This window comes from Hyalella azteca, unplaced genomic scaffold (genome assembly GCF_000764305.2).
Source record: "Hyalella azteca isolate HAZT.00-mixed unplaced genomic scaffold, Hazt_2.0.2 contig17058, whole genome shotgun sequence".
Classification (NCBI taxonomy): domain Eukaryota; kingdom Metazoa; phylum Arthropoda; class Malacostraca; order Amphipoda; family Hyalellidae; genus Hyalella; species Hyalella azteca.
The window spans coordinates 72,928-98,399 of NW_025946859.1; the positions used below are offsets into that span (position 1 = coordinate 72,928).

Consider the following 25,472-nt stretch of genomic DNA (forward strand, 5'->3'; position numbering starts at 1 on the left):
ATTTCAACATCTTTTTAGATTTTGGATTGAGATTTCAACTTTAGGATTGATTGGATTGCAAACTGAAAATTGTAAAGCTGTGCAGAAATTGAAACTGTCACTTGCTGTAAAAAAAACAATCCAAATTCTTTGAATAATTGTGTAAAAATATTTAGTATTGTCCCGTTTTAGAGAGGCAATCTAGAATGATAATAATGGCAAGTGTCCTGCAGAATATGAAATATGTTCGTGTTGGATTTTCGTTGTAAAGTTTTCAAACTTTAGAAGCAATCGTTAGAACGGAAATAGGCTACAGTCTGCGGCGATCGCAAAACATTGGCTTAGTTTGGCTAAGTCTCAGTTTACCGAATACCGATGCATGGGTCCAACCCGGGAGCGGATGGGTGATTGCTGGCTGAAGTGACAAGTGAGTCTGAGTTATATGCATAAATCCGTTTCAGTACGAAGCTGTGAATGTCAGATGCTGAAGCTTTCAACTTTCGCGTTCCATATATCGCGTTAAAAAATTTCAGCAGAAGTATCCCTCTATGAGGTAAGGCTGCACTAAGCCAAGTACCTATTTGCTTTGCTAACATTCCTTGACTTTTTTTTTAATTAGGCTATTCAAGTATTTTTAGCTCAAGATTAATATACTTTGTTTTGTGTTTTGACAAGTATATATTATAATATTAATAAGTATACCTACTACCTAGTTTTGCTTCCCACTTGTCCAGATGATTGGATAGGGCAATAGGTTGTCATATTTGTATCAGTAATGTTTTTAGTTTATGGAAACCATTTACGTTCAAAAGTTATTTATCTGTTTAATGTCAATTGTGATGAATTGTCAAAGGCTCAATCAACAAGATTCAAGACCTTATGCTATAGGTAGGCATTGGGCTTAAAGATAAATTGAAAATTGGGCTGAAGCCACAAACTTCTGTGAATCTGGCCAATTGCCAATTCCAGCCCTTTTTATGGCCTATTTAGAATTTCTTCAACTTAGTGGCAAAGCTGAGGCTTTTTAAACTCTTTGCTAAGTTCATCTTTGAGTGAAATTGAGTCCTAAGGCTAATGTCCTATAAGTTAAGACAAGTTACTGCTTTAAAGTAAAGTATCATGGATACCTGCATTATCATACATAATATTTTGGATAAAATCTTGACTCTTGAGTAGGTAAGGGATAAAATTGGAAATAAACTGAATCTGGAAACCTATCTTCTGCAATTTGAAATAAGAAAAACAGAATGATTTTACAGGCAATTTTAAGAAGCACCTGTAAAATGGTTGTATTTGCCTGCAATTTTAGGAAACTTCTGCCTGATATTGGACATAAATGGCTATTAAATGCTCTAGGGCATAGTGCATAGACATTTAGACAGTGATAGACTGCTACAGTGCCACTCAAGTTAGTTGAAGCTGACCCATCAGCACAACACTCAAGTGAGTGAATGAGGTAAATACTAATCTGGATTATTAAACAGAATTAAAAAATATACATATTTGAGTAAAAGTTTCAATTTCACAGGTTATTTACATCAATCCCAAGCAAAATCAGATCATTTTCTATGCATTTTATGAAAGAAATTGAGGCAGAGGCCATATTAATCACTGAAAGAAAGGGAATATTAGATGTAATAATACATCTGTTCAAACTCTGTAGTCTGTCCTGGTGACTGGCATATGACCTGGCAGTGCTCTGTCACGGCAATTGTAATGCTCATATGTCCATTCCCTTCATTGCTAAAAAAGCTTCTTTGCCTCATATTATCTGGAATAAAAAATCCAAATGCAAAATCTAAGACAGGCTGATTTTAAAGTTGAGATAAATATTTAAGATTTAAATGTGGATACTGTTTTCCATTTCTGTTTCCAATCTGGGACTATTGTAGTACGTACCATATATATATGAAGTTTTAGGTAAAATTGATTATTTGGTGTTCATGTTATGATGTTAGTAAGAAACAACAATGATAAAAATAAATGCTTCAATTAATCCATCCTTCAAATTGTACCATGTCAGAATTCTTACCATGAGGCAGGCCTGAAATAGAACTACTACTTATAAAGACAGGACTGGAGCTGTCCTGTTTTTTAGTGTGCTTTGAAATTCCTGCTTGATGGATTATTTCCTTATTTATTAAGTCTTGACCAAAGTTTATGATGTAGCCAGAGGATCTCAAGATTATTTAAGACATTGAGTGCAACACGACCCACCAGGGTTACCAGATGTTTTTTTATATCATGCATTTTTTTCAATTGCATTGAATTGCAGAAATTTATGACAACGGTTCTTCATTATTGTATGTTACAAAATATATAAGAGGAAAATAGGATTTTTGCCCCACAACCTACTGACATGCTAGTAGGTAATTATTGAATTGTGTCCCTTTTTGGCATTTTTAGCGCATTTTCTCATTTATGGAAAAAATGCACTATTGTGCTCGCCATGTCCGTCTGTCTGTCTGTCTGTCTGTCCATGACCTCAAGTTTTCGTCGATGAGAAAATGCTCTCTCTGTCACTCACTGCAGTGAGTACTGAGTTATATTTTTTGTTCTGTGACTTGGGATGTTTGTTCTGTGACTCCTCAACCCAATTGATGGCCTCACCCCTTGGTGGATGGCCCCACCCCTTGGTGGATGGCCCCACCTTACACTCAACCTGTTAAAATATCTCACTTTGGAGTTGAAGTAGGAATTTTCCAATTTTTTCAGGTAGTAATCATTTAGCAACTCCTTTAAAATATGAGCTAGTAATTACAAAATCCAAATGACATCATCTAGGGGAAAAACAACTCAAACTTAGCTACAGATTGAGGTGCCAGATCATGCCTAGGTCATCATGTTGTTCAATTAGAACAACGTCCTAATATTGTTCTAATTAATTCATAGAATTACCACACTACTTTTTAGCATTTACCATCCAGTCATCAAGCTAAAACTGTTATAAAGCTTATGTCATCTCTTCATGACTTGAAAGTTCCTGACAAACTCAGCCAGGTTTCCTTCATCAACATGCGTTTCTCTATGTAAAACTGCAGCGTGCCTTTCTTCCTGGGTCATTTTCAGCTTTCAATTTCTCAACCAAGTGTGTTTGCTGTGTTGAAATATAGAAGCAAAATTAATTATGATTAATCACTCAAGTTTTGAAGAAGATTCTGTTTCTTTCTAACAATTATGTAATTCTGCTTGATCACCTGACTGAGAAAAGTGTCACAGCTTAGGCTCATTTTGCTTTTGTTTGTGTACATATAGTTGATGTAGGTAAGAGGCTCATTTCTTTCTTGGAGTGCAGTACTTGAGTGCATGGTGGTTGCCAAGCACTATGGTTGTGTGGTGTTGGCACTGGTGCAGGTGATTGTTTTGGTTTCGATCACATTTGTGGTGGTGATGGTGGATCGTGTGATGCTTGTGGTGTGGTTGTGTTGTGCTGGTTTGGCTGGTGGTTATTATTATTATTATTCTATGAGCATTTATCGTGGCGTCTAGTTCAAACGAACTTCGATAGCACGTTATACATATATAAGGCCAGGAGCAAGCAAAATATAAAGGGATACGAGGAAGGATGAGAGTTGATAAAAAGGACTAAGCACTGATTCACAGGTTATAAGAAATAGTTCCGTCTTTAGGCGTCGACGAAACACTTGCAACGAAGGAGCCGATGTTGCAGAAGCCGACAGACTGTTCCAAGTTCTTGCGGCGGCGACCGGGAAAGTTCTGTCGCCGACGTCAGATAGACGTGTAAATGTAACGACAAGGTCCGCTGTTGATGACGAACGCAATCGTCTTCTAGAAGGCAGATCTGACCCGCGCTGCATACATTCCGCGAGATAAGGAGGCGCCAGACCATGCAGGCATCGGAACTTCACATCAGCGACCTTGAACTACGTGCGCTGCTGCATGCGCAGCCAGTGAACATCGCGCAATGTCGGCCTCACGTGGCCGAATTTTCGCTTATTGGAAAGGAGTCGCGCAGCAGCGTTCATTACGGATTGCAATTTATTGAGTGCTGTGGTCGGGAGTGCATAGAGAGTGGCATTACGGTCGTCTAATCTGGTCAGGACGAGCGCCATCATGAGGGCCTCACTTTATCATTTATCATTTATACAGCGGCGGACGCTACATACAGCCCGACGCAAAAGGTTAGCCCCACCCATTTAAAACATCATAACACATCGAGTTTTGCGAGTTTTATTGTGCAAATGGTGGCAAACGAATCGTCTTGGTCTCAGTAATCAAAATACAATAGACTGTAGTGAAAATGTAATTAGTAACGGAGAAAATGAAAAACACATGTGTTTGCACCGACGCAAAAGGTTAGCCCCACTTTGTACACTTTGACATTTTAAGCAAAACAAAACATATGTCAGCTGCAAAACTAAAAGTTATTTACCGATATGCTCCCCGTTGGCTTTGTAGACATCCAAGCACCGCTTTTCCGTGCCCTGAGACAATCTACGGAGGTAGTTGGGGCCCAGATTGGACCAGGCGGCTTGAATGGCCAACTCGAGTTCTTCCTTCGTGTCATACTGCTTCCCGCAGGCTTAGACGATCCCAGCCATGTACCCCCAGACGTTCTCAATGGGATTCAGATCGGAGGACTTGGCTGGCCAGTCCATAACCCGGATTTTGGCACGCTTGAAGAAGGCCTTGGTCGTGCGCGCCGTATGGATTGAGGCATTATCTTGTTGGAAGATGGCGCCGCGGCGAATTTGGTGGCGGATGACGGGAAGTAGATGGTCCTCGAGCGCTTGGACATAGTCGTCCGCGCACTGGTTGCCTTCGAGGAAGACGAGCTCGCAAAAAACACGAACCGCTTGATTTTTCCGCCAGTAATTAACTTCTTCACCAAATTTTACCTGCTATAGATTGCAGAGCGCAAGACAAATCGTTTGCCACCATTTGCACGTTAAAACTGGCAAAACTCGATGTGTTATGATGTTTTAAAGTGGTGGGGCTAACCTTTTGCGTCGGGCTGTATTCGTCGCAGAGCGCCAAAACAAGCGGTGTTGACTTTGACCATGTGGTGCTGGTGCGTGTGATGGTGGTGCGAATGATGGTAAGGTTGTGTGGAGATGGTGGAGCGGATGATGGTTGTGGTGGTGTGGGTGATGGTTGTGGTGGTGGTTGTGTGGTTGATAGTTGTGGTGTGGGTGATAGTTGGGGTGGTGGTGTGGGTGATGGTTGTGGTGGTGTAGGTGATGGTTGAGGTGGTGTAGGTGATGGTTGAGGTGGTGTAGGTGATGGTTGAGGTGTAGGTGATGGTTGTGGTGGTGGCGGCGTAGGTGATGGTTATGTTTGGTGTTAGTGGTGGTGCGGGTGATGGTTGTGGTGTGATACTGATGGTACGAGTTACGGTTATGGCGTGCTGGTTGTGGTACGGATGATGGTTGTAGTGCAGTGTTGATGGTTGTGGTGTAGTGTTGATAGTTTTAGTGCGGGTTGTAGTTGAGGCGTGATGGTGCGAATGTTTGGATGGTGAAGGGAAGGACGAACCATCATGAGAAAACGAACGAGTTCGAACTATTTGATAGCGGCCTTTTCCATGGATGTGAAGAAACTGAGGCTGGTGCTTCTAAATGAGGAAATTGAACGACAGCTGCAGGCCTCACACGAGACTGAGAAACTAGCAACAGAAGCGCGAGTGTCGGGTTTGTGAGAACCACAAATATTTGTACAAATATGCCCAGTATATTACGGTAAGAGGACTAGGAAAGTCAAAATGAGGGCCACAGTAGGGTCTTTGAAAAATAACAGTGTGCTCATTGGAGACAAACGGGGCATGTGTGAACTGCTTATAGGAGCGCACTTCGAAGAAGTATTCAGCAACCCCGTTACTCAAAACAGGGAAACGAAATTGGAGTCATTCAGGAACGGCCAGGAGGGCTGCTGTTGATGAAAAGAGTTTTTTAACGCTGGACCTGGAGAAGAGTATTCAAGAATTATAGACTTTTTCGTCTCATGGGCCAGATGTAGTTGTGCGAAAAAAGTGTCGGAGCGCTGAAGGTCTCGGTGACTTGCCTCTGGAAAGCATCGTTGAGAGAAGGAAGCTTTCCAAGTTACCTAAAGTTCGGCTGATTTCTCCACGCTACAAAAGGGGTGCAAGAGACGAACCCCAAAATTATATACCTGTAACACTAATATCGCATGTAATCAAAGTGTTTGAGAAGGTCGTTGCCAGGAGGTTGGTGCAATACATTAGGAAGCTGACCTTTTCCACAGAAGACCACGGCTTCAGGCGAAAACATTCCTGCTTGTCCCAGTTACTAGAGCGTCACCGACAGATTTTGGTCGAACTGGATTAGGGGTCCAGCGTGGCTGTGGTGTATTTGGACTCAGCAAAGGTTTTTAACAAAGTTGACCATGAAGTGTTTTCATAAAACTGAGACTGAATGTCGGAGGTGAGTCCTTCACGTGGATCCACAGTTTCCTAACCGACAAACTTCAGGCTGTCGTTGTTGGAGGCTCGAGGTCAAGCGAGACTAGGATGCAAAGCTGAGTACCACAAGCAAACGGTTCTTCTATTCCTCATTTACATCGCCGATATAAATATGGAATTGAGCCATGCCTTGACATCATCATTTATACAGACGACAATTGGGTGCTGATGGACATTTACAGACCGGAAATACTGTTAAAGATTGCAAGCAAACATACTTGCAGTATGTAACTGGGCCGAAGTGAACCATTTAACGGAACCAAGTTTTAGGTTTTGAGATACAGAGGTAGCCGAAGAGTTGGGTTCAACTACCGCTACCTGCCGCCAGGCAGCACGAAAAATAAAGCGAAGAAATTCTTTCGCGGTGTCGGCGTGTTAAAGAACACTCGCGTCAATTGTGATGAATACACGGTGGTAGGAGGAAAACTTGAACCTGCAAGAGGAAAACGACAAATAAGGTTGACCTTGCGGACTTTTGGAACAAGAGAAGCGGGGCTTCAGAGTCTTTTGATGCCTCTCCGTGAGTACTGCTGCCAGCCGCATACCACGTTCACAGTCGGCACCAAACAATTGCAAGCGGTTCAACGAACCTTCAAGTCTAGGATCAGCGGATGGAGGAGTTGAACTACTGAGGGAGGCTGCAGCGCATGGGTCTGTACTCACTGCAGCGTAGACGGAAGACGCATGCCATACTATACACATGAAGAATAATGACCGGACTGACCCCGAGCTTCAAATCAAGAAGTTCAGGATTGTTACATACCATAACGAGCACGGAGGATGTGCAGGATACCCCCATCCCGCAATAGAGCAGTGGTCCGAAAATCTCTGCGGTAAGAATCCCTTTCCGTGGCGGGATCAAGGGTGTTAAACGCCTTGCTTAAGAAAGGGACTTTTTGAAGCGACCGCTTGACGTGTTCTTGATCGTTCGCCTCGGCACCACTGCCATCGGCAAGAAGCAAGCAACAGCATCGTGCATCAGTTGTCCAAACTGAGGGTAGATGCGCGGTAGTTACAGAGACCTCGGGGAGTAGATGTGCGGTAGTTATGGAGACCTCAGGGAGTAGATGTGCGGTAATTACAGAGACCTCGGCGGCGAGGATGACTTGTCTACCGGGACCGAGGGCGGCGGAATACAGAGGCGACGCTCGAGCGTGGCCTGGGTCTGCTACGCGCGAAGCACACACTACATGGGGATGCTAAAGTGATGGTTGTGGCGGTGATGCGGGTGCGTGTGATGCCTATAGTGTGGTGGTGGTTGTCGTGCGGGTGATGTCTATAGTACCTATGATGGTGGTGGTGTGTATGGTGGCTATAGTTTGATGGAGATGTGGATGGTGACGGTGGTGGTGCAAGTGGTGGTTATGGTTGTCGTGAGTTAGTGCGGTGTATGTTTTGGTGTGGTGGTGCAGTGATTGTTATGGTGTGGTGGTTCAGATGATGGTTGTGGTGGTATTGCCTCTTACTTGCGGGGATGGTGGTGGTGGTGGTGGTGCTGGTGCTGGTGGAGGTGGTGGTGTGGGTTGTGGTGTCACTCCAACATGCGGTGTAGGGGTGTGGAGGTGGTGGGGCTATTGATCTGGTGGTGGTGGTGGTGGTGGTGGTGGCGGTGTGTATGTAACACCTCCCCTCTCTCATTCAAGGCTCCCACCCGCCACCTCAATTTCAACACACGTCGCCTTCCTCGTCTGTGTTCTTCACCGACATCACAGAACTTATTATTTCCTTTTATAATTTTCTCATTAGGTTTATTTTAATTGTATAATCCCACAGTCCTGAGCCTCTCGCTGCCTCAGTCCCCAGCAAGTCTCTGCCCAAGTCCTGAGCCTCTCGCTGCCTCAGTCCCCAGCAAGTCTCTGCCCAAGTCCTGAGCCTCTCGCTGCCTCAGTCCCCAGCAAGTCTCTCCAAGTCCTGAGCCTCTCTCGCTGCCTCAGTCCCCCGCAAGTCTCTGCCCAAGTCCTGAGCCTCTCTCTCTGCCTCTGTCCTCGTATAATTCCTCTTTCTGACCTCAACTTCCCCGTACATCTGTTCATTGACGCTCTCTGCCCCACCTCTGCCGCTCTCTTCCTCTCTTCTACCGCTCTTCTTCCTCTCCTCCGCCGCTCTCCCCCCCAACCTCCGCCGCCGCCGCCAATCATGGCAGAAGCTGTAGCTCAGGTTGTGGTGCGCCGGCCTCCCTGAATGACACTGCGACGTGGTGGTGGTGATGCTGGGGCAGCAGTAGTGGTGGTGGTGGTGATGCTGGGGCAGTAGTAGTGGTGGTGCTGGTGATGTTGGGGTGATAGCGGTGGTGGTGATGTTCCTGGAGGTAGAGGCGGTGGTGATGTCTTGGGGCTGTGCTGGAGGTGGTGGTGCAGGGTGGGCTACAAGTACACTCAGAAATGAATAAGTCATTTTGTCCAAATACCGACACAGCTTCTTACCCACACGAACAGAACGCAGTCGTAGCGCTGATATGCCGTGTTGCTGGTCCATCATCACAAGGGGAAAATATGCATCACAATTTGTAAATTATTTCAAGTGTAGATGATGCGATCCCTCATGCTTGTGTGAGCTACGCTGCCTCATTAGCGTGACGTGCTCTCTGCTGCAGCTCATTTGCTGCATTGTAATTGTTCGTCATAATCTATGTAATTACAATGTAATTGTTCGTTAACATGGCCCCAGGGTAAATTGTAACGGAACAATCCATCATATAATGATAAGCAGCCACTTGCCTTTTTGCCAGACCTATAAGCTTATCAACATTGTTTATTATCATTCGCAGACAGTTGTTAAAAGAAATTGACCATAGTTTCGGTTGCCGTTTGTTTTTCCGTCGTTATGAGGCTTCTCGCGGGCAGAGGCTTCTCGCGCTGTGCATTCATGTAGATTGATTACAAATATTTTATGTTTCGTATACCAGCATATACACGCGTATGTTTCTGTATTTTATAATATAAAGAGTGATTTCTCTTGACGTACTCAGATGTTAAAGAATTGTAGAGGGTGCACGGAAATGCCTTACTACTGTTGTAGGCCTGAGCTGGAGGCTAGTGCGTGCTCTTTGTTTGGCCGGTGTAGCGGTGTGAACTGCTGCTGGGGATGTGGTGGGGAGGAGGAGAGAGCTGTAGTGTGGGGCTAGAGAGGGGGAGAGCTGTAGTGTGGGGCTAGAGAGGGGGAGAGCTGTAGTGTGGGGCTAGAGAGGGGGAGAGCTGTAGTGTGGGGCTAGAGAGGGGGAGAGCTGTAGTGTGGGGCTAGAGAGGGGGAGAGCTGTAGTGTGGGGCTAGAGAGGGGGAGAGCTGTAGTGTGGGGCTAGAGAGGGGGAGAGCTGTAGTGTGGGGCTAGAGAGGGGGAGGACTGTGTGTGTGTGTATGATCGTAGTACAGCGAGCGTACTATGGCTACGCTCACTCCGGCAGTTCTCAATGCCTGGTGGCCGTGGCCGCAGCCTGCTGAGCGCCGTGTCGCTGCCTCGCTGCCTCTCGTGATACTCTGCCTCTCGTGATACTCTGCCTCTCGTGATACTCTGCCTCTCGTGATACTCTGCCTCTCGTGATACTCAACTTGCCACTTATAGTGAAGTATGTCACTCACGCAACTCATGTGTCGTTATAAACAGTATTAGAGGCTTAAGAAATGCACTCGAGTTTCGTCAACAATTTCTCGCTCTGTTAAATGTAATCAGGAATCGTAGAGTAATGCTGATTTTATTTCTGCTCAAGATATAATTGAATTTCCTCTTTTTTGTTTCGGAGTGAACTGTTTTATTGGGATTTTGTGTGTTCGGCATTGTTTTTAAAATGGCAACGGCTGCCATGTTTTCGTCGTGAAGGTTATAGTTGGCCTCGCTCTGTGAACTGTCGTCAGGCTGGAACAATCTTCTTTTATGGAAACAAATATGTACACTGCAACACGAATTCTACTGAAATGATACATGTAGCTATAGGTGATATTGGTTGTGGCAGAAAAATCGTAAAAAGAAGCTTGTCCAGGGCTCCTAGTGATCGGTTGGGACATGCTTGCTCTTCTCTCTATCAGAGCTCGCTGCGGATCAATGTAACTGGCACGCGCTGCGTCTGCCTTGCCTCTCCCTTCTTTTCTTCCCTGCCTCCATTCAGCTCACTACTTCTCGACCTTGTATTTCTCGAGTTCCGTGTCCCGAACTCCGCCCCACGCCCTCTCTCCAAATCATGGTTATTCACTCTTGAATATCGGCCTTATCCTGTCCTCAGATATCGGCGTCGCTTATCATTCCTAGCTGGCATTGCTAGTGCCATCTATTTCCCAGCTGACATCTTTAGTGTCCTCAACTTTCCAGCTGGCAGCACTAGTGTACTCTCTTTTTAAGCTAGCTTTGCTTAAACTCTTCATTTCTCGAGCTGAAATCTCGTTCAATACTCCAGTGTCCTATCCTGGGACTGGTCTTAACTGGTCTAAATTCATGCAGAACTTAGACCAGTAGCTGAATTTAGCGCTTATTTTATAGTCAATGTGTCGGAACAGCAAATGACGATACCGATATAGTCTCTTACGCTAGCGTGTACCCTGTTATAATGTCTCTCTTGCCAGCATGGTGAGAAAAAGTCATTGTCTTGTTACTTCATTTCAGATGATGCCATACGACCTTCGCTACCTCAACTATAACCTTCTAGTCCTAAGTTGAACTCGGAGCATTTTCCTTTGCGATGTTCCCGTACCTAGTTTCGATTTTTTATATTCATTGCTCAAATGTTACTTCGTTGGCTGCGAGTAAGGTCTGTAATGGTGCTACTGTGATAGCTGCTTACGTGTTATGTCATGATTTGAACTGACCTGTTGAGTTTGTGATCATTATTATTTATTATGTTCAATGATTATTTCCGGAGCTGATCCTAGTGTGTGGCCTGATGAACGAATTGTTGTTGTCTTCCTCACTGGAGCAACACTTGCACTGCACCTCTTCTCAGCAACCCTGATTGCCGGATCGCCATTCAGGTGTGTGCGCCTTCACAACTAAATGTCGAAGATCTTTTCGGCAGAAAAAAATATTTCAATATTTGCCTCTAGTAATTCACGCACATCCTTGCTATGGGTTATAGTGGGTTCCGTCGGATCACCGGCCTTGGTGGTCCAGTGCTGTGTTGTGTGCTGGCTGATCGCCGGGCTTGGTAGTACGTAAATTAGTGGAATTTAGAATTTTTTGATCGGTTCTCCCGAGTGGCAGCAGAGAGAAGGAGGCGCGCTGCTGCGCAGGAGGCATTGAGAGGGAGAGAGAGCGGTCATGGGGCTTGAGAGGACTAGGGAGTGTGTGAGGGGGGCTGCGTGTGAGAAGGGCGGCGTGCTGGGGAGCGTGTGAGAGGGGCGGCGTGCTGGGGAGCGTGTAAGAGGGGCGGCGTGCTGGGGAGCGTGTGAGAGGGGCGGCGTGCTGGGGAGCGTGTGAGAGGGGCGGCGTACTGGGGAGCGTGTGATGAGAGCAGTGTGCTGTGTGGCGCAGGTGATGGTGATTGTGATGATGGTTGTTGGTGATGAGGTGATGAGTGCGACATGAGGAACGTAATGTGAGTGGTCTGAGGAAGTAGTAACGTGTGCGCTTTTAGGTCTTGGCCGCTGGTGGTAGGCAGAAGTATAGGAGTTGTGTGGTAGAGAGTGGGAGGAAGTTAGCTGTGCTAGCGGCGCTGGGAGGCCAGGCTCCTGACCACGGCAAGACCAACAATTTATTGTCTTCTTGTATTAGACTTGTGTTGGTTTGTTGTGGTCCCTCGCTGATCAGCGAATTATGCTTAATCTGAGGATTAACAGTTATATAGGTCCGTTATTAGACTGTATTATAAAATCTCTGGACGCCAGCACGTCATCTGTTGTCTGAGGCCTGACCAGTTAGGTGGCCGTTGAATGTATCACGTTACGAAGTATTGAGCGCAGTAGCGTATATTCCTGAGGATCACAGGCATGAGCGCTGTAGTTCGCTGCCAGTTTCGACCGCGTTATGTAGTGCGTACGATTGCATGACTGAGCTCTGGCGCAGGCGCTCTGCAGTCATAGTGAAGGTCACTGGGTACGCGCGCTTCTCTTAGGAGCCCGTAGCTTTAAGCTGCCCTCGCACCTCTGCCCTCACCTCCCCTGCCCTCACCTCCCCTGCCCTCACCTCCACTGCCCTCACCTCCCCTGCCCTCACCTCCACTGCCCTCACCTCCACTGCCCTCACCTCCACTGCCCTCACCTCCACTGCCCTCACCTCCACTGCCCTCACCTCCACTGCCCTCACCTCCACTGCCCTCACCTCCCCTGCCCTCACCTCAACTGCCCTCACCGTTTCACACACAAAAAATGTCACACAATTTGTGTTTCGTCACGGGTATTTGACGCTTCAATTTGTTACCGATCGTGACTTCTAATTTTATCCAAAACCATTAAACCTTCTAAACGACCTTTCTCTTGCTCGCATTAGTAGCAAAATCCCTCTTGATGATTGTCCTAATGATAACAGGAATTGGCAATCGAATTTCTATCCCTAATGCGATAGAAACGAGATACTTCGACTATAAATAGTAGCTTAGGAGCAATTCATGGAGAGATGTCGGTTCAGAAGATTTTTGCTGGAGCACAAAACATCTCAACAATACACGGATGCTTTAAGGGATAATGACAGTGATTGTGTCTATTCTATTGAAGGTGCAAAAAGTATTACTTTGTCATCGGGATAATCGGGCAGGCTGGTAGCGGCGCTGTCAATGGAGCGGTGTAAGCGCACTACTACCAATGCTGGGCAGGCAGGCTGGTAGCGGCGCTGTCAATGGAGCGGTGTAAGCGCACTACTACCAATGCTGGGCAGGCAGGCTGGTAGCGGGGCTGTCAATGGGAGCGGTGTAAGCGCACTACTACCAATGCTGGGCAGGCAGGCTGGTAGCGGCGCTGTCAATGGGAGCGGTGTAAGCGCACTACGATCAAGGTCGGAGACCGGCATTGATTGGAGGCTCTCCTTGCCTTGCTCTCACTCTTTCTAGCCTCTCTCCTTTACCTTACACTTTTCATCGTCATCTATCCAAACTACATTTTTAATTTGATAATTTTTTTATTATGCATTATTCTTAGTTAGTTCTTGAGTGTGAGCCCCGCGGGATCGTTTCTTGTGCGATAAAAGCAGTCAGGTGCGTCATTGGTCTCAATGAAACAATCTCTTGGATATTTTTAATGGCGTCATAATTCATGGTTCTTCGCCCCATTAATCCCCTGTTGCCCCATTAATTACAAGTGGGAGTATTCATGTTTCAATTACTTGTTAATATTATCATTATTCTCTTGCTAACCTTAATGGCTCACTTGGCTGCAATGAGGCAATTCAGGTGTGTGACTGATTTACTGTTTTACTTGCGTAAGTTGACTCATGCTGTGAGTTGAATTGTTATTGCAATGTGTGTTGTTCTTCAGTGTACCCACTCCTGGCGCTGTATCGTTGTGCAGATCGCCTTATCTTTGTCATCACAGCGTCATCTTCTCCTTTTTTGACTATGCATTCCTTAGCATGGTGACAAATTAGCATAATAAGAACGCTTACAAAGGGTTTGTATGCATGCCATGTGATGCACATTCTTTTATCACTGTTGTTGAGACGCCTGCCTCTTGTGTTAAGGGTTGCCGCGCGGACGTTTCTGCCGACGACGCTGCAGGTGCGGTGAGCACAAGGCGACCCTCAGACTCGCAAAAGAGGACTGCAAGAAGAAAAAGTCTTCGCGTCCCAGCTGAATAATTCGAATTCATCAAGACCCGTTTAGTTTGAGAAGTGCTAGCAAGAAGTTGAGGCAGCTGGCTGTCCCAGTTGAGTGGTGGGGAGTGGGGCCAGAAGATGGTGTCTATACGACGCACGACATCACTGGATGCCCTCACCTCCAGACCTGCTGGGCCCCACGAGTGGTCCAGGCCCATTACACTACACACGCTCCTGCTGCTCCACAAACACACACAAGTGAGTCAAGCTTATCAAGTCTTGCCAGTTTTTGACTAAGAAAAGACGTTTTGGCGGCCATTCTCATCTTGAAAAATGCGACAGTCGTGTACGTCATGAATAAAAGATGAATTCGATGGTGGTAGTATGAATTCATGCGTATTATTCTCATTAATTGATAAGGAAGAAATTAATTTACTATTCAATTGTTGTCATTTATTATATAAGCAACAGATTTATACAGAGGCGCGCGGACGATAAATATCTATTATGGTTTTATTCGTGATGAATTTCGCCGCCCATTAAACCTAGTTCTGATGCTAGAGGTCCTAATTTTTCCTCTAAAAGGCCCTTAATCCAAATTTTTCCTGATCCTTTGTGTCCTTCTTTCTCATTGCTTTGTTATTGAATATCCAGCCGCTATATATTAGCTTGAGTTACCGCCTCCTTATCTGATGATGTGCCTGAACTCCTTATTTGATGTGCCAGACCCCAGCGGCGTGGGTGGAGGAGTGGACGGACGTGCCGCCCCCAGGCTGGTGTGGCTCTGGCGTCCCCACAGCTGCAGGGGCGTCAGTGGACGATGCAGTGGACGTGACGACAGCAGCGACCTCTCACGACCACCGCAGACGCCCTCACTCTAACCCCTGCAGTCCCCGGCACGCGCCCTGCAGTAATGCTGTGGTGCCCTCCCTCGGCGCCTCCCCAGCTCGCAGGACTCTCAGTATCAGGTACGTGGGGTGTACAATGTATAATATAAATGGTTATATCGCCAATGCTCTCCCTCTTGACCATATTAGTGTCAAATAATAGTGTAACTTGCGTATAAAATTCGTTTACTTTTAATTGTAATTAGAGTGACCATATAATGGTATTGCGATGACTTTAGTGTTATATAAAAACAGGACCAACTTTATTTGGTGTAATTACTTTACCGTTGCTTAATAAGTTTACCGTTGCTTAATAAGTTTACCGTTGCTTAATAAGTTTACCGTTGCTTAATAAGTTTACCGTTGCTTAATAAGTTTACCGTTGCTTTGCCTGTAATCCCCACAGTGTAATGCAAACATTCTAGCATTGACATGTTCGTTTGAAATAAGAATCTAGGCGCGTAGCTAAGCAGTATCCTAATGAGTGCTCCTGTATGCTCAGGAGGACTCCGGACAGAGGCTTGCAGGACTCCCCCTCCTCCCCTCCTCCCCTGTGGTGTCCTTCCCCATCTGTGCTCGCCCCCACGGCGCTCCCCCTGCAGGGGGAACCTCTGGATAAATTCATCCGTCAGAGGTGAGCAGAACTTTTAGGCAGGCCTGGCAGAACCTTTAGGCAGGCCGGGCAGAACCTTTAGGCAGGTCGAGCAGAACCTTTAGGCAGGCCGGGCAGAACCTTGCTGTAGGCAGGCCGGGCAGAACCTTGCTGTAGGCAGGCCGAGCAGAACCTGTAGGCAGGCCGGGCAGAACCTGTAGGCAGGCCGGGCAGAACCTGTAGGCAGGCCGGGCAGAACCTGTAGGCAGGCCGGGCAGAACCTTTAGGCAGGCCGGGCAGAACCTTTAGGCAGGCCGGGCAGAACCTTGCTGTAGGCAGGCCGGGCAGAACCTTGCTGTAGGCAGGCCGGGCAGAACCTTGCTGTAGGCAGGCCGAGCCTATAAAGAAATTCATTCAAGGTACCAATATTTATAAGGTTACATCGGTGAAATAACTGAGAACCTAATTTTGTTGCCAATGTTTAGTTTTCTTCAGTTTGTTACATCCCTGCTAGTCGCGTTTCTTCATATTCAGTGTTTGCTCATGTTCCGTGTACACGAATTAAATAATTCCCGTAACATGTGATGGTACAAGTACTCGACTAGGTCCACTAGAACCAGTTCCAGTTCTTAGCTCCTCTAACACACCAAATAAGATAGTTATTGCCCAGAGCCTATACTTTCAAAAAGAAAGTTAAGAGATCGTAAGTTCATCAGCCAATCATTGACGGCCTTTCAAGCATAATCCACCAATCATAGACAAGAAAATAGAGCGTAAGTACTTACGTTCACTTAGCGTAAGTACTTACGTTCACTTAGCGTAAGTACTTACGTTCACTTAGCGTAAGTACTTACGTTCACTTAGCGTAAGTACTTACGTTCACTTAGCGTAAGTACTTACGTTCACTTAGCGTAAGTACTTACGTTCACTTAGCGTAAGTACTTACGTTCACTTAGCGTAAGTACTTACGTTCACTTAGCGTAAGTACTTACGTTCACTTAGCGTAAGTACTTACGTTCACTTAGCGTAAGTACTTACGTTCACTTAGCGTAAGTACTTACGTTCACTTAGCGTAAGTACTTACGTTCACTTAGCGTAAGTACTTACGTTCACTTAGCGTAAGTACTTACGTTCACTTAGCGTAAGTACTTACGTTCACTTAGCGTAAGTACTTACGTTCACTTAGCGTAAGTACTTACGTTCACTTAGCGTAAGTACTTACGTTCACTTAGCGTAAGTACTTACGTTCACTTAGCGTAAGTACTTACGTTCACTTAGCGTAAGTACTTACGTTCACTTAGCGTAAGTACTTACGTTCACTTAGCGTAAGTACTTACGTTCACTTAGCGTAAGTACTTACGTTCACTTAGCGTAAGTACTTACGTTCACTTAGCGTAAGTACTTACGTTCACTTAGCGTAAGTACTTACGTTCACTTAGCGTAAGTACTTACGTTCACTTAGCGTAAGTACTTACGTTCACTTAGCGTAAGTACTTACGTTCACTTAGCGTAAGTACTTACGTTCACTTAGCGTAAGTACTTACGTTCACTTAGCGTAAGTACTTACGTTCACTTAGCGTAAGTACTTACGTTCACTTAGCGTAAGTACTTACGTTCACTTAGCGTAAGTACTTACGTTCACTTAGCGTAAGTACTTACGTTCACTTAGCGTAAGTACTTACGTTCACTTAGCGTAAGTACTTACGTTCACTTAGCGTAAGTACTTACGTTCACTTAGCGTAAGTACTTACGTTCACTTAGCGTAAGTACTTACGTTCACTTAGCGTAAGTACTTACGTTCACTTAGCGTAAGTACTTACGTTCACTTAGCGTAAGTACTTACGTTCACTTAGCGTAAGTACTTACGTTCACTTAGCGTAAGTACTTACGTTCACTTAGCGTAAGTACTTACGTTCACTTAGCGTAAGTACTTACGTTCACTTAGCGTAAGTACTTACGTTCACTTAGCGTAAGTACTTACGTTCACTTAGCGTAAGTACTTACGTTCACTTAGCGTAAGTACTTACGTTCACTTAGCGTAAGTACTTACGTTCACTTAGCGTAAGTACTTACGTTCACTTAGCGTAAGTACTTACGTTCACTTAGCGTAAGTNACTTAATATGTGTGTACGTTCAGTAACGACTTAATATGTGTGTACGTTCAGTAACGACTTAATATGTGTGCAGCTGAACGACGGGAGGCGGGCGCCGTTGCCAGGATGTGGCCTCAAGACTCGCTCTGTCAACACCCAGACGACCTCCTCCCCCCACTCCGCGTCCCCCCACTCCCCCCAGCCTGGTCAGTTGCAAGCTTTGCTGCACATGAGTCTGTCAACATTTTGCTCTTCATGAAAATAATAACATGATAGAACCCTCCCCTCACAACCCCTGTATGGGGCTAGAACCCTCCCCTCACAACCCCTGTATGGGGCTAGAACCCTCCCCTCACAACCCCTGTATGGGGCTAGAACCCTCCCGTCACAACCCCTGTATGGGGCTAGAACCCTCCACTCACAACCCCTGTATGGGGCTAGAACCCTCCCCTCACAACCCCTGTATGGGGCTAGACTGCGTGCAAGATAAAAAATTTCATCCTTTGTTTGTTCACTGCTTCATTGTTTTTTAATATGCCATAATTTTAGAATTGAACACTTTTTCACCAAATGCGAAGTATTATGTGTCCAGGTGCAGTATTCGTTTTAATGTATTTATTATTTTGTAGATTATTCACCAATAGACTGCAGCTTCTCCCCCGTTGCGTGCTCTCCCTCTGGGTCGCCTCTAGACTCCCCCACGGCTGAGGGAGACGGCAAGCTCAGGTCCAACTCCTCCCCGCACATCAACAAGTTCCTGGCGCGGGAGCCTCCCACGGGCTCGCAGAGAGTCGCCCTCAGGGTCCGCGATGGCAGGTTAGCACAAGGAGAAACCTATTATTTTTTATATAATTCATATACAGTCATACACACGAAACGGATGTTGTTTTAGCGCATTTTCTCATTTATGGACAAGAAGGCGCTATTGTGCTCGTCATGTCCATCCGTCTGTCTGTCCGTCCTTCCATCCGTCCGTCTGTGACCACGTTTTCGTCGACGAGAAAATGCGCTCTTTGTCACTAACTGCAGAGTTATATTTTTTTATATACCTCATATACAGCCATACACACGAAACGGTTGTCGTTTTTTTGTATACTTAATGTACAGCCACGTACACGAAACGGTTGTCGTTTTTTATATACTTAATGTACAGCCATGCACACAAAACGGATGCCGTGTGAGAGAAGTTGTTGAATAAGATTTTCTGAATAACTGGGGGCGCTAGAGACAGTTGGTTGCTCCAGAAAGATAAATGATTAAATAGGGATTTAAAAAAAGTAAGAAAAGAGAGACATTTCTTAGCGTCTCATATATTTTAAATGTTGGAGACTCTGAGTGATTACACCACCAATTCTACGTTACGTTCAGGTTCAGGTTCAAGATACCGGTATTCGTTACTTATCGTTTTGTCAGGTGGTTGCCGAGTGGCATTGATTCGGCACGTGAATAAGGTTCTCTTTTTGGACAGGTTCGGCAAAATATAGTACAGGGAGAGGGTGTAATGAAACACTGATACATTTCATATTAAATTGAGAAATTTCAAGTTCACATCCTACGTTAACAAACATCTCTAGTAGGTACATGAAAAAGGCGAGCTGAACACAAAGTCCAAAATCTATCAGTTAAATCATCATCATGTAAAATCATCTAATTTTACCGGAAAAAAGCGTGTGATCCGTTGCAGTTCCGTTGAGCCGTACGACTGTTGTAAACGACCGTAAACTTGCGCACATATTTACGGCTGTACGTTCAGCGACCGTACCGCGGCTGTCACCGCGCGTTGCAGCCGTATTTCAGGTGGCCGTACTGCAGCTGTATCGCGTGTCTCTCTTCACAGTTGCTCTTTCTTCATAGCTGTCGTATCTCGTTTATATAGATGTCTCACGGTCAGTCTGGCCGTAGAGTTGATGATGACCGTACTTCAGAATAGTAGCGTAGTCTTCATTGTCGATGATCTTACTTCGGCTCAATGCGGTGCTTCGGCGGTTGAAGATGAATACAATATCGTACCGCTTCTTCTTGATGGAAATCGTGACCGTATCGTACAGATGATTCTTGGTGTAGAGCTCGAAACTTAGATCTTCTGATGAAAATAGTGACCGTATAATTTGTTGAAGTCGTAACCACTTCTTCTGATGAATATAGTGACCGTATAATATATTGAAGTCGTAGCCGTTCATTGTATATGTTTGACGCGCTCACAGGAATCGTAACTGCCTCGGTGAGTCCAAGTTTCTCGCAAGTCGCGACCGTCAATGTTCGAAAACGGTAACACCGCGGCCTCACGGCCGCAGCCGTTTGTACGTCCGCTAGCTGCAGACCGTACGTGCGTGACGGTCTCCGCCGTAGAACCAACAACCACCCTTGGCGCGAAATCTGAGGTCCTTATATACGCTAGAGTCGCGCACACTTAAGCCTAGCCCTCGAACTGACGCACATTCCTTCGAATGGAATTTCCCTTGCAACGCTGAGCGCCAACGTTTCAATGTAAACAACCTTTCCCACGGTCTCGACACAACGGCGCCGCATTCTTAGCATTCTTAACATCTATGCATAATACATGTTCAATATTACCTATGTTCAATATTACCTACTTTATTCATAAAATCTTGCAATAAACTAGGTACCAAATGTTCATCGTTTTGTGACGCATTGAAATACAGCCGCATTGAAGTCTGTCCATTCACCCCTTGCAGTTGGGATCAAAGATGTATTTGCAATTCAAATTAAACATTGACTTATGCTTAGTTTTCCAATTCATTCAGCATAGCCACACTGTCATTTGCAAAATCAATGTGTTCTACTGTTTATATTTCACTTGATTACCTCCGTTAAATGTTCTAAGTAATAACCTTTTTTTCAGATGTGAAAGCGCTGAACCCTTCGTGGCTCCGAAGCCTTCAGTACCTTTCACCCTGCGTCCCAGCCTGGGGTCGGCCTTCTGTCCCCCTCAGATGCGGACCTCCGCCGCTGCCGGTGACATGACTGGCGACCGCTTGCATCCTAGTGACCCGCGGGACGCTTGTGGGCCGCTGACACAACAGCAACGCGTGTCAGATCACCTGGCCCCTCACTTCCCCAACGCTGACGTTGAAAGACTTGCTGACAATGCTTGCGATACAGTTTCTAGTAAATGTTCTGCTTCGCTAGGTCTAGATGATATACAATATCCTTCCAATGCAGGATTAGCTTCCTTATCAGACGCCTCTATGCTGGCGAGTCCTGCTGCCGGCATACAATAGCATTAGTCATGTTTAGTCTTACGTAGTCATAAACTAGGCTTCTCGTCAAATTTTTGACAATTCCTATTTCTTCAAATACGAATGGCTTAATGTCAAGCTGTTCACTTTAGGTGGCTCAGTTTCTGTGCGAGATACTTCTTTTTCTTCACGACTCTTCAGACCTAATCTTTGCTTGAACCTAAATACTTACAAACTTGCTGCTTTTCAGCAGACATACCTTTTATGATTGTTTTCAATTTAGTTTAGGTCGGGGATTCTTAAGCACATACATCGCAAATTATTAAAGTATCGTTATGTTATACTAGACACAAATAAGCGAGAATACGACGCAGTGCCACAGCTTGTTACACAAGCTTGTCATAAACCTGAAAAAGAACTTGAGCTCATGACATTCTCATCTCGTTATAGGAAGTTTGTAAAACCACAAATACTATTGATTTCCTTTAATTTATCCGCTTAAATATTCAGTTCTTAAGCGGTTATCACGTTGTTTTTCTCCCTGTACTTTAAGCCTTGACGTTGCGCATTGCTTTGGAGTCTATAAGTGAGAAGTTTTGGTGCCGGGTGCTCGATGTGTTGCAGTACAAATCACCTGCCATAAAATAGATACTCTCGTTTATTCCATTGACTCGGCCTGCGTACTCGGCTGCTGCTTCAGTTTTGCCGAGTCAGGATTAGGGAATGTTATTTTAGTCTTGCTAAGTTATTTGTATAATAATTTACCTTCTTCCTGTGAACGAAATTGTTATATTACAAAACCTTTTATTGTGAGTTATATTTCTTTTTACATTTTCGGAGGGTTAATGAAACGGAGGGTTAATGTTCTAAATTTTCGGAGGGTAAATGAAACGGAGGGTTAATGTCCTAACTCCAACAATCAGCAATTGTCGTTATAACTTCTAATATCTATATTTGCGGTATGAAACGTGCCGTAAGAAGGCTTCAAATTCGAATGAGAATTATTAGAAATAACATTTGCTCAATTCGTATGTGTGAGCAGAACGATGTATTACTTATTGAAAAATTCCATGTTATTTTGAAAATCAACTAATTATTAATTAGAAATAATTATAACGGAGAAATATTGATAAGCCTGCGTTAGTCAAGTGTGTCGCAGAAGAGCGTTTTGTATACGTTGCTTCAACGTCAAGTCTTTGAAAAGAAAGATTTTTTCATAACAGCTTAATTTTTAAATATTCCTTCGTGGTTTTTTGTAGGGCATACGTTGGTTATTATTAAATCAACTCTACTGAGATCGATTTCATGGCAATGCTTCATAATGTGTCGCATGACCTTTCCCCATTATTTGTCTCTGGTATGAAAACTTCGCTGCTGCAGGTTCTCTTATAATTACGCTATATATATTCTGTTTACTATTTCGGGTTAGGATTTCTTTTTTGCATACCCGAACTTGTAATAATGATCGAATATCTTGCGTCAATGCTGGCTAGCTGTCGTAGCTCAGCTACGGTGACCGAAACCATCCCTACTCTGTTCTTTCTTGAAGTGATGCTCTTATGTTCCCAGAACATTTGAACGCAAGTAATAATAACCTTACACCGAAGTTTTGTGCTGAATGCCCCCGCGATGTTAACTAACTTATTAGCCTGCGGGCACCCGACCGTCCTTATCAGTTCTCCCGCCCTACGACGCTGCAACCATCATAAGAAATTCGTTCTAAAGTCCAATGAAAATCCAGCGTTGGAGGCTCTGCTAATACCTTTCTCTCAAATCCCCATCTGGTACGCTTTATTTTCATCGCGATTGCGATTTAGGGATTTGATAACGATGTTTCAGTCGTTTGAAGTATTGAGCGTCACGATTTTGTTATGGCTTGCTTAGTGGGGGACTGCTGTCTTTTTCAGCATCCGAATCGCCTTGACCGGTAGTTTGAATCACACGACTTGTAAGTTTCATAATCTTTTCTTGTGAAGCAGATTACGTTGTGTGCTCTTACATCACCTCTGCTACATCTTATGCATAAGAAGCAGACCATAAAATATTCATGTTTCATTGTATATTAATCATGAACAGAAGTTTATGTTCAGTATTAGACGAATCAAGTGAAATAGAATAAATATTCCTCGATATCCACGGGTTTATCTTATCCTTATAGTTGGTGTCGGTACGTTTCAGTTGCCCAACTACCATGGGCCGTCTTGCATCGCTACGCAAGAACTTAGGTTTGTTCTTCGTTGAGATTGGTATAGTTAAGTAGCTGCATCGAAGAATAGGCAAAGTTTGGCCTATCGCAGATTATTTTACTGTTCTTGGTCTCCTGGAGATCTGAGAAATGACCTTTCAACCAGATCCATCCTAAGTTGACGTTGACGCTAAGTAGCTGCTGAGCATCCACCATTTTGTGAGGTAGGAGACTTTTCTAGTCGAAACATATACTCCTTCATTGTGTTCTTAGCCGCGTTCATACTCAGATCGTCACCGATACCACTAGAGTCTGATCCACATGTCGGTGACATGAAACGGGAAGTGTCGCATGGATGAGTTGTATCGCAGTTTTTGTTTTTATTTTTTACAAACGTGGTTCCTGTTATTTGTTCTCTTCTGAGAATGCTTGAACGCTTCAACGAGTTCGCCATGGAATCTATGAGAGCAAAGACATGGAAGCTTCACAAGCTCAAATATTTCTCTAGAAGATTTACTTGTTAAGCTTTTAATTATCTTTGTTGCACATCGTTGAACACTCTCGACTAAATGCTTATCCTGGCGTGAACAATTTTTTTCATGAATGACCCATCTGACGCTTGCTTTACCAGTCGTTGCGTACCTAATTTTGAGTTATGATGAAACTGAGTTCAGTAAATTTGTCAATGTGTTCGAATTATGTTACGGCGTAGTTTCTGTTCCAATATTTTAAATTAAATCTAATAAATCATTACGAAACGTTTTCTGCGGATTATGTTTGCATTTTACTTATAAACTTAATGGGGATAAAAGGCTTGATAGTTTTTTAATGGGTGTTTTTAGAGACTGATGCCTCACAGGTTCATCGTAATGAATGACTGCTCGGTGTGTCATGGTTAACGCTGTTGGAATTTATTGGACAGCAAGAGCCAAAGAGGGGGAGATTTTTTGACATCTCCAAGTAGAATTAAAGGAGACAATATGATCATTTGATGGGTGTTTTAAATAGGCGTCCACTCTGGAGAGGACTAATTCAATTTCCAGGGAATGGGTTCGAGATGCAGGAACATATGTTCAGTATTGAAATGCCTAGCACCTTATATAAGAGCCTTGCAATAAGTCCAGCTGCTATCTCAATCAATCGTCAGCTATGGAAAGATCGGGTTCCAAAGGCCGGATCCCTTGTGAATCAAGTCACGAAAAATTCAAGAATCGGCAACAGGCGATGGGCCTATTTCTTCAGTGCCAACACTTCTCTCCTATTCTATTCTATTCTAAAACATTCATTTCAAACTTTGCGTACAAAGAAAATTTCCCATAGTTTCTTTGAACTTAACCAGCGATCTCGAGGCAGGAAACGTGCCATGTAAGGTTTCGGGACGGTAGATAAATCAGGAAGTTGATCAATGCACTGAACTAACCACTCCTTTGTCCCCTGATACGAGAGTTGATCTGATTCCTATGTGATTGGTAGCCACTAGCCGTGTTTAAATCATTGGGCGAACTAGCATTCATGTGCTAAACTAAGCTTAACATTGAATCCTTCAGAAAAGTCTCGCATAATAATATTTTTTTGTCTGTGTTAGATTATTTCCTTATAAATCTACAGAACTGGATGTGTCATGTGTTGCGATTTGAAGTGCGTTCGTAGGTTACGCATCACTTAGATTAAGATTTCTGACGTATCACGGCTACGGTGATCGAAGTGACCAAGGTTCCGCTCACTGACGAAGTGATGCATTGAAGTTCCCTAGGACATTTTAATGAAAGGACACCCTTTGATTAACTCCGGCTGCAATATTCGCATTGTAGCCTACTGCTTGTACATAACGATCACTTCCAACTGACGTTGCAGTTGATATTCTCGACAACTTGAGTTACAGTAAAAATTTGTTTCTTTGGAAGCCTTTTGGCCGCGAGGTTTATCAAATTCCATAAATTGTAAGCATTGAACCAAAATTCCGCGTAGAATTCCTTCCCTAATGTTAAGCGACTATAGAATAGAATAGAATAGAATAGAATAGAATAGAATAGAATAGAATAGAATAGAAGTGTCGGCGTTGAAGAAATAGGCCCATGGCCTGTTGCCGATTCTTGAACTTTTCGTGACTTGATTCACAAGGGATCCGGCCTTTGGAACCCGATCTTTCCATAACTGACGATTGATTGAGATAGCTGCTGAGACTTAGTAAGCCAAATGCGTGCCTAATTAATGCTATCTGAGTTCATATTTGCCTTTCAAGCTGCTTGTGCTACGTGCTACTCGAAATTCAATACTTTATCGTCACTCCCCAGTATTTTTCTAATCAACTCTCCTCCAGCACTGGCGTTACATACTCTAGGGCGAAGGGTAGCTAGGGTCTGGGCTCAAATCCTTGGCAAGCTGCAAAAACAATCTAGGAAGTCTAGAATCGGCGACACGCCAGATCTAGC

At 44.5% G+C, this 25,472-nt stretch overlaps 1 protein-coding gene across 1 annotated transcript; it reads left to right on the forward strand.

Moving 5' to 3' along the window:
• The first annotated feature begins 222 nt into the window (after nt 1-222).
• LOC108682959 lies at nt 223-22,987 on the forward strand. The gene is made up of 7 exons (XM_018172227.2): nt 223-532; nt 14,009-14,341; nt 14,810-15,051; nt 15,473-15,604; nt 17,728-17,861; nt 18,285-18,471; nt 20,519-22,987. The coding sequence occupies exons 2-7, from the start codon at nt 14,222-14,224 to the stop codon at nt 20,895-20,897; spliced, it is 1,194 nt and encodes a 397-aa protein (XP_018027716.1). The 5' UTR covers nt 223-532; nt 14,009-14,221; the 3' UTR covers nt 20,898-22,987.
• Nucleotides 22,988-25,472: the final 2,485 nt, after the last annotated feature.